Source organism: Arachis ipaensis, chromosome B03, assembly GCF_000816755.2.
Source record: "Arachis ipaensis cultivar K30076 chromosome B03, Araip1.1, whole genome shotgun sequence".
In the NCBI taxonomy this organism is placed as follows: Eukaryota; Viridiplantae; Streptophyta; class Magnoliopsida; order Fabales; family Fabaceae; genus Arachis; species Arachis ipaensis.
The window spans coordinates 125,475,138-125,491,173 of record NC_029787.2 but is presented as its reverse complement, the minus strand read 5'-3'; the positions used below and the strand labels follow the sequence as shown (position 1 = coordinate 125,491,173).

Sequence of the window (16,036 nt, the reverse complement as noted above, 5' to 3'; positions counted from 1 at the left end):
TTTCAAAATATTATAAATAAAAATTTAAATATAAACATAAACTTTTAAATTTTAATACATTAAAAGGGTTATACTTTTTGTCCCTAAAGTTTGACAAAAGTTTTAAAAATACTCCTAAGTTTTATTTTGTTTCAATTTTGTCCTAGAAGTTTTCGATTTGTATCAAATATACCCCTGACGACTAATTTTTCAAAAAATTTAAGACCGATTCAACAACAATTTCATAAGAACAACTTTCAATACAAGCAAATCAAGCATAATTTTCTTGCATTATTATTAGATTCATCTTAAATTTTTTAAAAATTTAGCCGTCGAGGGTATATTTGATGCAAATCGAAAACTTTTGGGACAACATTGAAACAAAATAAAATTTAAGAGTATTTTTAAAATTTTTGCCAAACATCAAGAACAAAAAAATATACTTTTAATCAATATTTTCAGAGTGCTTTTTAGTTAGATCTTACACAGAAATTCATAATATTGTAATGTGATGCTCCTACACACTAGACTTGTCATTAACATCGGATCTATAAACCATAAATGAATTAATTTAACGATCCCAAACAACTGGCACTCTGGCAGTCTAGAATTTTGAATGGAATTTATAGCACCATGTGACAGAAGTGTTGTTAATTACCAATGCAACTAGACTGGAATTCAGATTAAGTGGCAAAGACAGGAAAATAATAAAATATTTTGATTTGGGTTCCTTGTTTCCAAATTATGTCGACAAAATGGAGAAATTAGTCCGATTATGTTCACATACCCCGAAAAGGCTGTTTATTTATTAACAGTAGGAATAGTCAATACCATTAATTCCTATCAACAGTTAAATAATTTAATTACACACTTCCCTTTTAAAGGTTAATTTTCTCGTGCAGCGGCACAGAAATGTAAATGTTCCTTCAGTTATCTCCTTGAACTTTTAGCATAGAGAATAAGAAATACGTTAATTTTGGGATTACATTTCATTAATGATACTGGGGGAAAAAAGATGTTACATAAAACAATCGAATATAACAATTTGTATAAAATCCCTACGATTTATCAAATTGCATTCAACACTGCAACTGCAAACGGCAGACTGACGCAACTACCTTCAGCTTCAGGGGTAAGAAATTGCAAGCAACACAAGTTCTCAATGTGAGACAATTCTGTGTTCCTCATAGGTAAAACTGTGATTGACATCATCGTGTATAAGAATATTTTGGACTAATTTACATAAAGAACCTACGCTAGTTAAGAATTGCAGCTTGTGAAGCCACCAAACAAATAAACAAACCTACCTCAAATTTGAGCCGGAAAGCGGACCCAGTTGTATGAACCATACCGCCCTCTCATTTTGAGGCATGAAAGTGAAACACGAAAAGTGCATTCCTGACTGACTATTAAGTGCGGAAAACGAAAAGGGCTTATTATTAATTTATGCCTTTTATGGTATCACCCAAAATGGCCACTTACAATTTTGGCGCTCATAAATCACGAGGAAAATTACTGATTTGTCCCTCCTCCAGTTTCTCCTTGCCATTTATCTTGTATGTTATCCTTATGCGCATTACAAGAGATTTCTGAAAAACAAATGTTATTAGACATTAATTCTTCTCTAAGAACCACTTAAACGCATAAATCAAAGTAGGAACATGGTTATGCACAAAAACAACTGACAAATAAAATCTACCTTTCCATTTTGGCTATTGGTAACTCGAAAATTTTGAGTGATTGAACCATTTCCGTTGGCAGGGAGAGTACTGCCGCTAGCTGGATCTAATTGCAGCTGCAGAAACTGAAAATCAAAATACCAATATTATTAGAAGAAAACAGGTATAACCACTCATCAGCTTCAAAATGTCAATATCTAATTCAAACTCAAGTGTGGAGACAACATAAATATATTTGTTCATTGAATTGAGGACATCTATATTGCTAGAACTATTCACTTGAGAGAAATAAATCCCCCAATTGTGATTTCTTTATCATGATAAGTTTTTTATAGTTATAGGTCAAACAAAGGAAGGAGAAGACATTTTCCACGTTAACTAGAAAGCATGGAGAGCGCTAGTCTCAGAGCAACAGTAAGGTTTCTGCTGAGTGACCAAAAGGTCCCAGATTCAAATTCTGGAAATAGCCTCACCCCTAACTTTGCAAAGGTAAAAATTCTGAAGATTTACCCTCTGAAAACCTCTACGGGTGGGGATTCTTGCACTAGGTTGCGCTTTTGATAAGAAAGCAGGAAACCTCAAGTAAATCAAATAATAAAACACGACATAGTGAAAAATGTAGACAAATTATATCCAAACTCTAAAAAACACTTTAATGATGATGATTTTCGCAGGCGATGTAGAAAGCTAAACAGCACACTGACTGCCATACCTTTGGAACTGCTGCCTGAAAAATAAAATCTGTGTATTCATCAGAGGACAAATTTATGAAGGTAGCTTGGATATTCGTTGTTTGTGAGTTTCCTGGCTGTTTTGAGAAATTGAATGTCAACTGCAAGGAGCTGCTCTCAAATGCAGTTATAGATGGATAAACTGTCCCATTGTTTTCTGTTCAATACAATATAGGGGAAATGAATTAGTATTTGCACTGAATTGTAAATTAAAATAATTTCCTAATTGATAACTGAGTTTACCACTTTTCGGTGGGGTGGATGCAAAACCATCCAACAAATCCATCATTGGAGCAGCTCCAGTGATTGAAGTTGTTCTTGAAGATAGTGAGAGTGATGAGAGATCATCTAATGGTGAAACGGATGCTTTTTCACTTTTACTGGCGGATAAAATGTCTATGGCAGAAGAATTGCTTTGTGCAGAAGGTGATTCAACAGGTCTAGACACTGATCCAACAGACAAGAGATCCAAAAGAGCATCTGTGCCACTTTTTGAAGTTTGGTTAGCACCTAAAAATGCAAGAAAATGTCAGACTGATATGAACATAAATGATTTTGCAAGTTTATTCATTAAAAGATAAAAAAGGAAAAAGGGCACTGCAGAGGATTGTGCAATGCAACTATCTCCGATCTTTAATTCCAATGCTCACCTCATAAATTACATCTAACAGCAGTATAACCAAACCCAATAAGCAGAGTAATATTTGTAATATTTCCACAAATGATAGAAGAACCCTAAATCCTTTCTATAAAACTCTGAAATCTTGTAATGGTCTAGCCATAAACCATGTTTCTGAAAAATAAATATGTATCTTTGTTATGGAGTGAACAAAGATGGAAAATCTTAAAGAACACTGACCCGATTGTGCTGCCGGTGACAGATCGACACCAAGAAGGTCCTGAAGAAAATCCCCACCAGAAGAGCTTGGTGCGGGAGCATCATTTGAATTTAGATCAAGCAGATCTACAAGAGAGTCTGCAGGTTTGGCTACCCCGTTTGGAAGACTCACAGAAGATCCTGCCGAAATGGAACCTGCATCAGGCAGAGACCCAGCCTGGCGACCAATGAAAGTTGCCTCATCCAAAACTGGCATCCTTTCTACAAGCATAGACCTACATGATGACATTTCCCATAATGTGATTTCTTTTACTAGAGTACTATAAATTCAAGCCCTTGATACAATGTCATTAAACAAAAAATACTTTAACCTCACCTAATATTTTGATGTCTTGCAATAATTGAATTGAATTCTATAGATCTTTGCTGCAACTCTAGCACAAAGTTCCCTTTGTACTTAACAATTATTTCCCTGATCCTCCTATACAAGGAACAAAAACAGAATAGAACTTACATGTCAAATATGCAAATACAAGAGTATATATGCAAAACAAATGAAGATACATGGATGAAAAACAGTCATATGACTTATCAAGAAGTCAAATCACATGCATAGGGGAGGGAGTAAACATGCAGCAAGTGTTTAAACTATTGAGCTTGGTCTTATACTAGAATCATTATATTCCTCTGAAGCAGGGACAGGAAAGAAAAAAAAATCCATTTTAAAACAAAATGTAACAGATATTTACAAACGGGAAAAAACAAATCATACTCTGAACAAGAAGGGAAACGTGAAGAGAGCTTTAATAGGGCAACCAAAGCCATTGCTTTTGTGGTAAAATCCAATGCATGGCATTGTATAGTAATCTCTATAAGATCCACAGCATCTGACTCAGTCACCTGCATGCATGAAATACATGAAGAATAAAACACTATATTTAGAAACTAAGAGCAAATAAAGGATCATGGTGTGAAGTATTCGTTTTGTAGTTTCACATACATACATACATACATACATACATACATACATACATACATACATACATACATACATACGTTACAGAAACTGTTAGTGGTTAAATGTCCTCATCATTTTCTCAGAACTTTACTTATTTAGAAACTTCCGAAGGAGGAAAATATTACTTACTGTTATTCGATCTTCAAGGTCAAGCATTCCAACATTATTTATTAACAAGTCACCATACTCTCCAATGCACCATATTGCAACACGAGTGAAGGCTTCCTGATAAAAAATAGAAGTCAATGTTATAACATTATGGCTGCGACAAAAAATCAACAATAAGCATATATTTTGTCTGAGAAGAATAGAGCACCTGTTCATTTGACTTTTGAAATGCCTTGTATAATGCTCTTACTGCATATCCATGAAGCTCTGAAGCATTGCTTATAACAACAATTAGGGCACGCCACACTTCATCCTTTACAAAATTTCCAGCCTACTAACAAATCATAAAGTCAATATTTGGACTTGCTTTATAGTAGAAAAGGGACTCACAAAACAACCAAATTTGATTATCAACAATTTGTGACTGTCTGACTGATATAAAGAAATAGTGGAGTGGGTCCTAGTGCAAATATAAAGTGACAAATAGACTAAATAAAACATACACAGTAGTTTACTTCAACCCAAACAAGTAATCATAAGTTTGGTTTTGGTCCTCCTTTCTTCCCACTCCAAAAATGTTTAAAATGTTTGGTTTCGTCGCTTCCAGCTATTTAGTTGTGATAAGTTAAATGTGTTGACTAAATCAAATCAAAATCAGATTCTTAATTTCTTTCCTGAATCTTTTATGTAAATAGAATTAATTATAAATCTTTTCCTTTTTGGGTTTAGCTTAAAATCCAGGTGGAAGTTTCATGAACACCTCTTCCTCTAGTTCCCCATTCAGGAAAGCATTCTTTATATCCAATTGGTGTAAAGGCCAATTGTAATTCGCAGCAAGGGATAAGAGAATCCGCACAGAACTGAGTTTGGCAACTGGAGCAAAAGTCTCTTGATAGTCTACTCCATAGGTTTGTGTATATCCCCTAGCTACTAACCTAGCCTTATACCTCTCTATGCTTCCATCAAATCAAAATGGTAACATGTCTCATCTGCCATCTCAATATTTAACTTGTTATGTCAACATTTAATGGAAGAGACAAGCCAATATAGGGACCCAAAATAAAGTAGAGATCAACATAAAATCAAGGTTTACTGAAATCAAAAACTTATTTAAATCAAATAACAAGTTGTCAGCATGTGTGGGATAATTTTAACAGGGTGTCATAGGAGTCATTTTTCCTGGGATGTAGAATGCCAAGTGTAGAGATGAGAAACAAGTTACTACCACACACCACACACATTACTGATATGATCAAACACTGAAAAATGAGCACAGATTTCATTATCTCAGAATTTTTTTTTTCACTACAAAGATCTTGTTTCTTAGAAGTATACCTCCAACAAAACCTTGATCATCTGATCAATATACCAGATTTTCTCTGGTGAAAACCTGAGGCACAAATAGGTAAATGCTAATTAATTAACAAAACACATTTAGATATAATGGCAAAGTTTTAAAAGGAAAAACCTCCAGTTGCCAGTTCTAAACTAATAAAGGGGAGTGGAGATGATGGCAATAAGACATGAACTAAATGGATTCTGTTTAATCAAACAAATGCATTGGTAAACAAAGGCCAGAAAAATCTACCAAGACATTATTAATTAATGTGAGAGAAAAAGAAAACAAATTGCACCATGAATTCAAATATGAAAATGCAAGCCTAGCTTCTTATTTCAACCCTAATACACATGAAAGTGAATGCAAATGTTAAAAGTAAACTATGTACGCAAAAATGGAATGCCATTGATAATCTGTATGACTCACTTTGAAACTATTGCGCAAATTTTAGCAGTAAGGTCCCCCTTGAAATCCTGATCACAGGTTTCCAGATAAGATACTAGCTCTGTCGTTAGGGGCTTCACATTACTTTCATTCACCAGAACATAAACAAGTTCAAGGGCTCTTTTCCGAATTGAAGCATCAGCATCCTGGACCAAAAAGTTAAGTCAACAACCTCTCAAAGTCATAAAACAAGGCTTAGACTTGTAACTGAATAAGAAAAAAGATTGAAGGCAACATAATACCTTCACACATTCCAGAATTGTTGCACGATACCTAAGCACTGCCTGAGGATCAGCAGTTACAGCTTTCATCAGCATGTTTAATGCCACATATCTGAAATGATAAGTTAGAAGAGTTCAATTGACTAAAACAGTGAGTATCATGGCAATCACAATACAGAAATTACAAACACATACAATAAAAAAGAAAGAGGGGAAAGAGAGGGGGGAGGGGGCTTAAAACATCTGGAAAATATTTCTAGGAAAAATTCTTCGAACGTAACAATTCACCAGGAAGTGGTGTACTGTTTTCCTAAAATTTTTCTAAGCTAACATGCATCCAACCCATTATCATATCATGGATTGTCTATGATAAGCATGCCATACAGGCTTAAAGAGAGATGATCCAGAAGAAAAGCTCCAGGAACACAGTAAAACAGCGTTTCCAAATAATTCAATGTTGTCTTGGCTCCAAATTATAAGTCCTTTTTACTGTAATAGCAAGACCACTGGAAGTGTATATCCGTATATATAGCAACCTATGCATCTCCTATTTAAAAATTTGCCTTACATGTTTTTCCCTCAAGAAAAAAGGGACCAATGCGCCTGCAACAAGTAAGCTTAGAAAAATTTTGGTATTCATTGCTCTCTTCATTCTGATTCCTTCTTCTTAGTGATTTGGCAGTTATAGATAACCTTTCTTAGTAAAAAAATTTGTTGCTTCAATTTACTCGGCGAACTCTCAATGTACTTTTGTGGTTATAACCTTTATACAACATTTCCTATAGGTATCAAGAAAAAGCAATGTCCAGAAAAAATACCTGATATTGTTGTCACGGTTTGACAAGAATTTTCCTAGGATACCGATGGCAAGCACGCGCAAGCCACCATTACCTTCAATGCTCATTATTGTTTGAACGCACTCATATAAAATGGCATTCGCAGCAACTTTATTTGACTCGGTCTTCGTACCCACCTAAAAGAAATAACAAGTTAAGGAACACATCAAGCATAGGTTTCAAGAAAAGATGGTCACTGAAAATGTGTGACACAATAAAACTGTGTCGATATATGGGGCGAGGGTCAGCTACATTAATGGGATAACACCGTCGCCTATTGAAAATCATGTCGATTGTCATATCATCGAAATTTGGGGAATAATTTTGAACCATTAGTGTAAAACAATTTTCTCAGAGGATTAAACTTTTCAGTATCTTGGTTCTACTAGTACTATCCAAAATGATCGAGAGAGAGACAGAGATCTAAACCATAGGATTCAAGCTATGTGGCTAAAATAGAGGAGTGTTTTGAGCTTTATCTACAAGAAGAAAATTAGCGTAAAGCTTAAAGGTATATTTTACTGCATATCTATGGGATTGAACGTCAGGCAGTGAAAAGATATCAGGAACGTAAGCTTAATGTGGCAGACATGAGGATGTTTAGATGGATGACTAGTCACACCAGACTAAATAGGATTTGGAATACATTGGAGAGAATTTGGGTAGCATCAAATATTGAGAAGATTACTAGAATTTTGTCCTCAGTGGTATGGATATGTTCTAAATAGGCTTTGAGAGTCTTGAGAGAGTGGATTGGATGGAAGGTAGTCATAAAGCTAGAAGTAGACCTAAGAAAAACATCATGTTATTTGATACATGTAGCCAACCCCACCTATCACACAGTGCTTAAGTTACTGTTGTTTTCAGTGTGAAGTAGTTTTACATTGTCATCTAACATATTCACTTATATTTTGAAGGTTTTAAAAGTTGCGGGTAATTGAATCAAACATATTTGTTGATGTATGCAGCAATACATGATTGAATATCTCAGTAAAGCTTTTTTAGACTAACAATACATACAAAATAAATTAGGAACTGAATCTTTCTTAGTGGTTTCAGTTATATGTCTCCTTGGCCTCCCTCTACCTCCAGCTATTCAACTACCCTCTAACTAATCTAATCTCCATACTATGGCTTATACAGGTCTTCTCCAATCTCCAAAGACAACCATCCAAGGCTTATCATTTGAACGATAAGTGCTACCCTAATTATCTTACAATATAATATTACTTATCCTATTTTGTCCAATCTTACCCAATGTGTCCATGCACCTAAAACAATTCACATGTCTATAACACTGAGCTTTAATTACATAGCTAAAGTTCGTAACCCTATTTACCTATGCTTTGGACTTGAGAAACAATAATCAGAAGTGTAGATCTTACTAGTATCACCCATACACACCTGCACCCAAAATCATTTTGCTTTGACATCTAAATCACAATAGTCCAGGTTGGAGCTGAATACTTGTGTTTTTAAGGTGCTCAGTTTCCCCTAAGCACACATTTGGTACATTTTACATTGCAAAACCTAATAGTATATTAGTATAAAATATGATAGTATAAAGTTTATACTTTGATTATTGACGTGTGAATGTGTGATGACAGCAGTAGTGGAGTAGTTTCGCAGGAGTTCCTACTTTCAGATATGTATAAATAAAGACACTAAGCAGCCCTGTTGCAATTCTTGAATTTTGTCTTTTACCTTCCTGCCCTAAGTTGTACTGTCCCTTTATACTCTTGACAAAATTTCTTTTTCAATTAACAAAAAGTTTCCTTCAAATTAAATATCTCAATCCTTAATTCCTTATTAAGATACCATCAGCAGTTTGTGTTGGCATGCAAGGTAAAATGATATTCATTGGGAAAAAATGTCCACAATACCAAACACTGACAATTGACAATGCACAACAGACCTGGGCAAGTATGTCATTCATAGAGTCACTAGCATCGGCATCACCTTCACCCAGCAATCGCAACAACTTGAGCAATCTGATATGAAGAAACGGGTCTGTGATGCCAGAAACATCATACTCTGGTGAATAAGAACTGTTCGCTAGATCCTTAAGAGTTCTCACCAAACCCTCTGTGCATTTCTACAATAATTGTTCAGACAGTTTTTTGTTACAACAGCTGACCAAAGGCATAGCTCAAGTGGCAGACGAGTTAGCAATCAAACACCCTAAAGTAAAATATACCATCATAAAGTGCATACACAACAAGATTAACATGTGGTGCCATGCATGGCAAATTGCAAGTGAGTAATTTTGGAACTCAAGTCTGCAAACATCATAATAATAGCTCATATACAAACCAAAAAGATGAAAGCATTTCAGCCAAAAAATAAAATTCCCAGGTTCAAGAAAAAAAGAGGAGAAAAATGGTTTAAGTGTTCCTGGACGTTTTACACAGTAAAGAAAGACTGAAAGCACCTTTCGAATATGTTCAAGAGCTTCTCTGCTAACTTTACACAAATCTGCACAAAGCTGAACTGCAGTGATCAAAACTCCATGATGCTTCTCCTTAAGCAAGGCAGTAGCAGGCTTGACAAAGTTTTCCGCCAAATCTGGAACTTTCTTTATGATTCGTATAGAGCACAATGCTGCCTAGATAAAGGTCAGTATAGTCAATTTATCAGAACAAACAATGATAACTCAAGCAGTTGTTTCATGAGCAATTCAACATCAAATCACAAGGTCACAATTATTTGGGAACTATCAAAAACTAATATTTCATTACAACAGCTGAGAGATAGGTATTTCTTATTTGTTTCTCTTAAACAACAACTCTTATGGTTTTTTTTTCTGGTCTTCATCAACCCCTTTTAATCGAAATATCTTTCATTTTATCCACTTTTCTCACTAGCGCCACAGACACACTGCAAAGCAACTTAATTGAATTTTTGTCATTCTATCAGTAGGTTCTGCTCCAAAAATTACTTTTGCAATGTCAAAAATTTTATTAAAGTCTATAAAGGGATCTACATATGGTGTTTATTGATTTGGAAAAAGCATACGATAGGGTGCCAAGGGAGGTCTTATGGAAGGTTTTGGAAAGGAAGAGAGTCAGGATCGCATATATTCGTGCAATTAAAGACATGTATGATAGGAGCTACAACTAGTGTGAAGACTCAAGGTATTGTGACAGAAGAATTTCCTATTGGTATAAGATTACACCAGGGATCATTCTTAAGTTCATACATTTTCACATTAATCTTGGAAATACTCACAAAACATATCCAAGAGCTTGTGCCATGGTGCATGCTTTTTGCCGATGATATCGTCCTTATGTGAGAGTCAAAAGAAGACCTAAATAAGAAGTTAGATTTATGGAGAAAAGCTCTAGAAGTGTATGGTCTGCGTATAAGCCATAGTAAGACGGAATATATGGAATGTAATTTCGACCGCCGAAGGGAAAACCCTAATACAGAGGTGAAAATTGGAGAAAACATCCTACGAAAAGTTAAAAGTTTTAAGTATCTTGGTGCATCATACAAAATAATGGAGAAATTGAACAGATGTAAATCATATGATCCAAGCAGGTTGGTCAAAATAGCAGACTGTGTCTGGTTTTATATGTGACAAAAAAAATGCCTTTAAAACTTAAAGGTAAATTCTATCGCAATGCTATCAGACCGGCTATGCTTTATGGTACAAAGTGTTGGACAGCAAAAGAAGAGCACGAACATAAGTTAAGTGTGGCAGAGATGAAGATGTTGAGATGAATGAGTAGTCATACGCGATTTGATAGAATAAAGAGCGAAGATATAATAGAGAGAGTTGGAGTAGCACTTATTGTGGAAAAGCTGGTAGAATCGCATCTCAGGTAATTTGGACATGTGAAAAGAAAACCGACAGAGTACCCAGTCAGAAGGGTGGATGAGATGGAAGATGGACAAGGGGTGAAAGACAGAGGAAGACCTAAGAAGATCATCCATGAGGTGGTCAAACGAAATCTACATGTAAACAGTCTCTCTGTAGACATGATACATGATAAAGCTCATGACGTCGTTTGATCCATGTAGCCAACCCCAACTAGTAGGACAAGGCTTTGTTGTTGTTACTTGTTTGTTGTAAGACACTTATATGATTATATCAATGTTAGTGTACGTCTTCACATTATTTTCCTACTGGAAATGAATAAATGCAAGTGTTTTCTCGTAACATTTCAAGTTTAATGCATTTAGCAAATGAAGGAGTGTAACTTTTTCTGTTGTGCAAGAACCAGACGAATTTCTTACATAACCCTTTTCCCACAGAAGCCTAGGCAGTTCGCTACTATTAGTGCCAGATTCATATAACAAAAATCTTTAGAATGACAAAGTAAGCACCATTACAAGAAATTGAGAAACAGGAAGAAGTAACAAGTCATAATGTTGCAGAATAATAGTAAAGAAGCTCCAAAACTAATAACTTTAAATTAGGAGTAAGTTATTGTAACTACATAGAGAAGTCAATCACAATATATCTATTGAGTTTAATGTTACTCAAGTGATAAGATTCTGATAAAAGCGTATGAAATATAATGGAAAAGTCACCTTCTTCCGAATATTTGGATCTCGAAATTGCAGCAGTCTCTCAACCTCAGGTGCAAGATCACGAGCCATTTCTGCTGAGCATATGTTTCCTAAAGCACAAAGAGCAAGTCCTACTATATACTGATTCGTGTGATTAAGATCTCTGTAATTCAGTTAAGGTTGCTGATTGCTATAACCAGTGATTGATTTTGTTACCTACCATATTTGTGAACTCAAATGTAAAAACTGAGAACAAATGAAACATTGTCTTGAAAATGGATACTGTTTCAAAGAATTGGTGACCAACATTAGCACTTCTTGTCTTTCATCAAGGAGCAGCATAAGGCCAAGGTAACCTATTCTCTTCTCTGGAAATCCGGGAGATGCTATACACTTCAGGCACTCCATTTGACCAAAATGCGTAGGGTAGCCAAGCATGTGGATGAACATAAGCTTAGCCAGATTCCGATGCCTATAGTCTGGATCGTTTTCATTGATTGAAGCACGAATGGCAGCACATTCTTTTCTAATGGCAGCACGCTCTTCTGCTGCAGTTTTGCAAGCACGTATGGCCCGAATCATGTCCCTGATATCAAAGTTATGAACAATTTAATTTAAGGATACTGATAATAACTAAACTAAAATGTTAAAAGTTAAAACTATATATTAAACATTTATCATTGCCAGAAAAATTGGCAATCTTTTAACTGCACTGATTTTGCACATAAGAGGTACTTAAAATACACATACACAGACCAACAAGCAGAATACCACGAGCGCGAGCTAGTCAAACACTAAAGCACAAAAAACTGAGAAAGGACAGCCTATAGATCATCACTTTTCAACAAAGATAGCATACAGGATGAAGGTCTCATCTTCTTCCCCCTCCCAAAACAAAAGAAAAAATGGCCAAATTCTTGGGACAACTGCAACAGGCCTCATATTCAAATTATTCTTAACCACTTGTATTCTATTATATAAAATTCAGCATGAGAATATTACAGTGTGTCCTTGACAACCAGTTTGAATCCATGTGGTTGGTACAGTACTTAATAAGAAAAGAATGGCATCTAGTAAGTGATGTTCTAATATAATCCCGAAACCTCATGCTCAATTTCTCACTGTCCAATCTCTCAACATCTTGAAACTAGATGTGTGTAAGTAGCTAAAGGATAACATTTAAACTTTATCCTCAAGATAATGAGAAGAGGCATTGTCACTTGTCAGCACATTTTTCCATGATGTGATAAAACCTAAGAAGGTAAAAGTTATAGGTTAAAAGCACAATGACAGTATGTAAATAAGGCTAACAAGCACCAAATACACTCAACTTTGACATGCATGCTTATAACACAACACGCATAAACCAGATTAGTACCAAAACTTAAAAATTAAACTACAGTGCGCAAGAAAACAAAGAACCTCACCATAATAACTAACACACCATTCCTACAGCAACTTTAGAAATAATTCTGAAGGATCTAGCAGTTAGCAATGTCTGAATGGAAGAAACAAAACACAAAACAAGAATTGTGCCATAGTAATCACTAGTCAGCTAGCTTAATCCTTTAGTAGCTGGCATTGGCGCTAAAATCCTCAAACAAAATAGTAATAATAATAATTACGAAACTTTGAGGTTCTTGTGATCTAAGTAAGCAATGGCTCACCTGAGACGCGTGCCTGAAGAGAACGGATTTAAGATCGGATCCATGGCGAAAAAGCTCAATCGGATCTAACTGAATGAAATGCGAGAGAACCGGGTCGAGGACCCGAATTCGGAAGCGGAGATCCAAATCGGTCGCCGGCGACGGAGAAAGAGGAACGAAGAAGATTTGGATCTGAGTCGCGTTTTGCTTTGGCGCTGGCGCGTGAAAGAAAGAGTCTCTAATTTCTTTTCTTTTTTAATTTTTATTATTGTGTTTGTTTTCTTTGATTTAATTTAATTTCCTTGTTTCTTCTTTCTTGTATTCTGAAGCTATGCTACTAATTGAAACTCGCGAGTTGAAACGCACAAACTTCGCAAAGCGAATGTTTGTTTTGGCTCTGGCTCTTTCTTTTTTTTTTTTTTTTTCCAGATTTGTCCATATTACCCTTGTTTTTTGTTTATGTTTATACACAATTTTCTTTGGCAAACACTTTCGTTTTATGGAAATCAAAATTTTCACTTCACTTCAATATAATAAAATAATGTATTTATATGTAAAATATATATTTTTTAAAAAAATTATTTTATTACTTTAAATCAATTAATTATTTAAAAATGGGATCAAATTTAATATTTAATTAATTTATTAACAACGATTTTTATTCTAAATGGAACTAATTTACTAATCAATTTTTAATTAATCCGTTTAAACCGGATATATATATGTGTGTGTGTGTAGAATTCGTGTATAAATTTTTCTATATAATAAGCTTAATGTATATATTTTTATCGTACTTTTAACCAACAAAAGTACAAAACATATCTTGAAAAAATAAAATTAATTACTTGATGAGCTTTTTTTATTTTGATATATTTTAGAATTTTATGAAAAACGTCAAAATAAAAATAGAAATATTGAAAGTAAAAATATATAAATCAAAATGACCATATAAAAATTATGTACTAAAATATGTTAACAAGTTAAGACTAAATCAAAGCTAAAATTCATGCTATAATCAAACTCTAATATTTATTACAGTAATAGAAAAGTCAATAAATTATGTTCTTTGTGTTAAATTAATTAAAAATATACTAGATAATCCAAAAGAGAAGGTTCTTTTAAGAGTAGTATCTCATTTGTATTGTAAAATAAATAAGGAAGAGAAATAAATATAAAATAGAAAAATATAAATATGCTCTTATTTCATTATAATAATTTATTAATATTATATGTTGTAAGGTATGTATATATTTATAAAGTGAGAGAGAGAAATATGTATATTAAAGTGAGAGAGAAATATTGCTCCTTAAAGAAAAGGAAAGAATTATTATTATTGTGTGTTTTTATTGAGATGGTTAAGCCTCTATTTATATGTGTACATGATGACATCTTTTCAAACTACATTAAATAGAGTCATTCTTGATAAACTAAGCTTCATTGGAAATGGGCATCCACATCAGATCTTATCACAACACTCTCCCTTGGATGACCATTTAAGATTATTGTCTCGTTAAAACCTTACTAAAGAAAAACTCAGTGGGAAAAAATCTTAGTGAAGGAAAAAGAGTACAATATCCTTTGGTGATAGGGACTGCCTCATTAAAAACCTTGTCAAGAAAAACCTAATTGAAAAAAAACATGACCAAGGAAAAAAGAGTACAGTCTCCCCTTCTTGTCGACATCAGTTAATGTCTCGAAATCGGTGCATCTCAATCTCATGTATCAATCTTTTAAAGGAGGATTTTGGGAGTGACTTTGTAAATAAATTTGCTAGATTGTCACTTGAGCAGATCTGTTGGACATCAATTGTCTCTTGATTTTGAAGATCATGAGTGAAGAAGAATTTGGGAGAAATATGCTTTGTTCTATCACCTTTGGTATATCCGCCTTTAAGTTGAGCAATACATGCTGTATTATCTTCAAACAGGATAGTTGGAGCTATCTTCTGATCAATCAGTCCACATGATGACAGAATATATTAGATCAAACTCCTCAGCCAAAAACACTCGCGACTAGCTTCATGTATCGCTAGTATTTCAGCATGATTAGAGGATGTTGCTGCAATCGTCTATTTCGTGGACCTCCATGATATAGTTATACCACCATATGTGAATAGGTATCCTATTTGAGATTTCCCTTTATGTGGATCAGACAAGTATCCAGCATCTGCATAGCCAACTAATTGTGACTTTGATCCATAGGGATAAAACAATCCCATATCAATCGTTCCATGAAGATATCGAAAGATTTGTTTAACTCCACTCCAATGTCTTCTAGTTGGAGAGAAACTATATCTTGCTAGTAAATTCATAACAAATGATATATAAGGTCGCGTATTATTAGCAAGATACATTAGCACTCCAATGGCACTAAGATATGGTACTTCAGAACCAAGGATATCTTCATTTTCTTCTTTAGGACGGAATTGATCATTTTCCACATCCAAAGATCTTACGATCATTGGGGTACTCAAGGGATTTGACTTAGCCATATAAAATCTTTTCAATATCTTCTCTGTGTATGTTGTTTGATGAATAAAGATCCCATTTTGTATTTGCTCGATCTACAGGTCGAGACAAAATTTAGTCCTTCCGAGATCTTTCATCTCAAACTCTTCTTTTAGAGTTTTTAGGAGTCCCAATGATATTCAAATTTTCAACGTACACAGCAATTATAATGAAT

At 34.4% G+C, this 16,036-nt stretch overlaps 1 protein-coding gene across 2 annotated transcripts; it reads right to left on the bottom strand.

The window, feature by feature from the left end:
• Positions 905 to 13,743, bottom strand: LOC107631456 (AP-1 complex subunit gamma-2-like). 2 transcript variants are annotated; one of them, XR_001618570.2, is made up of 19 exons: positions 13,376 to 13,743; positions 11,992 to 12,294; positions 11,730 to 11,871; positions 9,625 to 9,798; positions 9,109 to 9,288; positions 7,176 to 7,330; positions 6,379 to 6,469; positions 6,119 to 6,282; positions 5,689 to 5,743; positions 4,562 to 4,684; positions 4,375 to 4,470; positions 4,000 to 4,127; positions 3,604 to 3,708; positions 3,249 to 3,502; positions 2,633 to 2,899; positions 2,371 to 2,546; positions 1,679 to 1,783; positions 1,287 to 1,568; positions 905 to 1,175 (listed from the first exon to the last, which is right to left on the bottom strand). XR_001618570.2 is itself a non-coding variant. In XM_016334908.2 (18 exons), exons 1-18 carry the CDS (start codon positions 13,417 to 13,419, stop codon positions 1,473 to 1,475), a joined length of 2,658 nt encoding a protein of 885 aa, XP_016190394.1. In that variant the 5' UTR covers positions 13,420 to 13,743; the 3' UTR covers positions 932 to 1,472. The 2 variants fall into 2 exon arrangements, 1 of the variants encoding a protein (XP_016190394.1); XM_016334908.2 differs by having other exon boundaries at positions 932 to 1,568.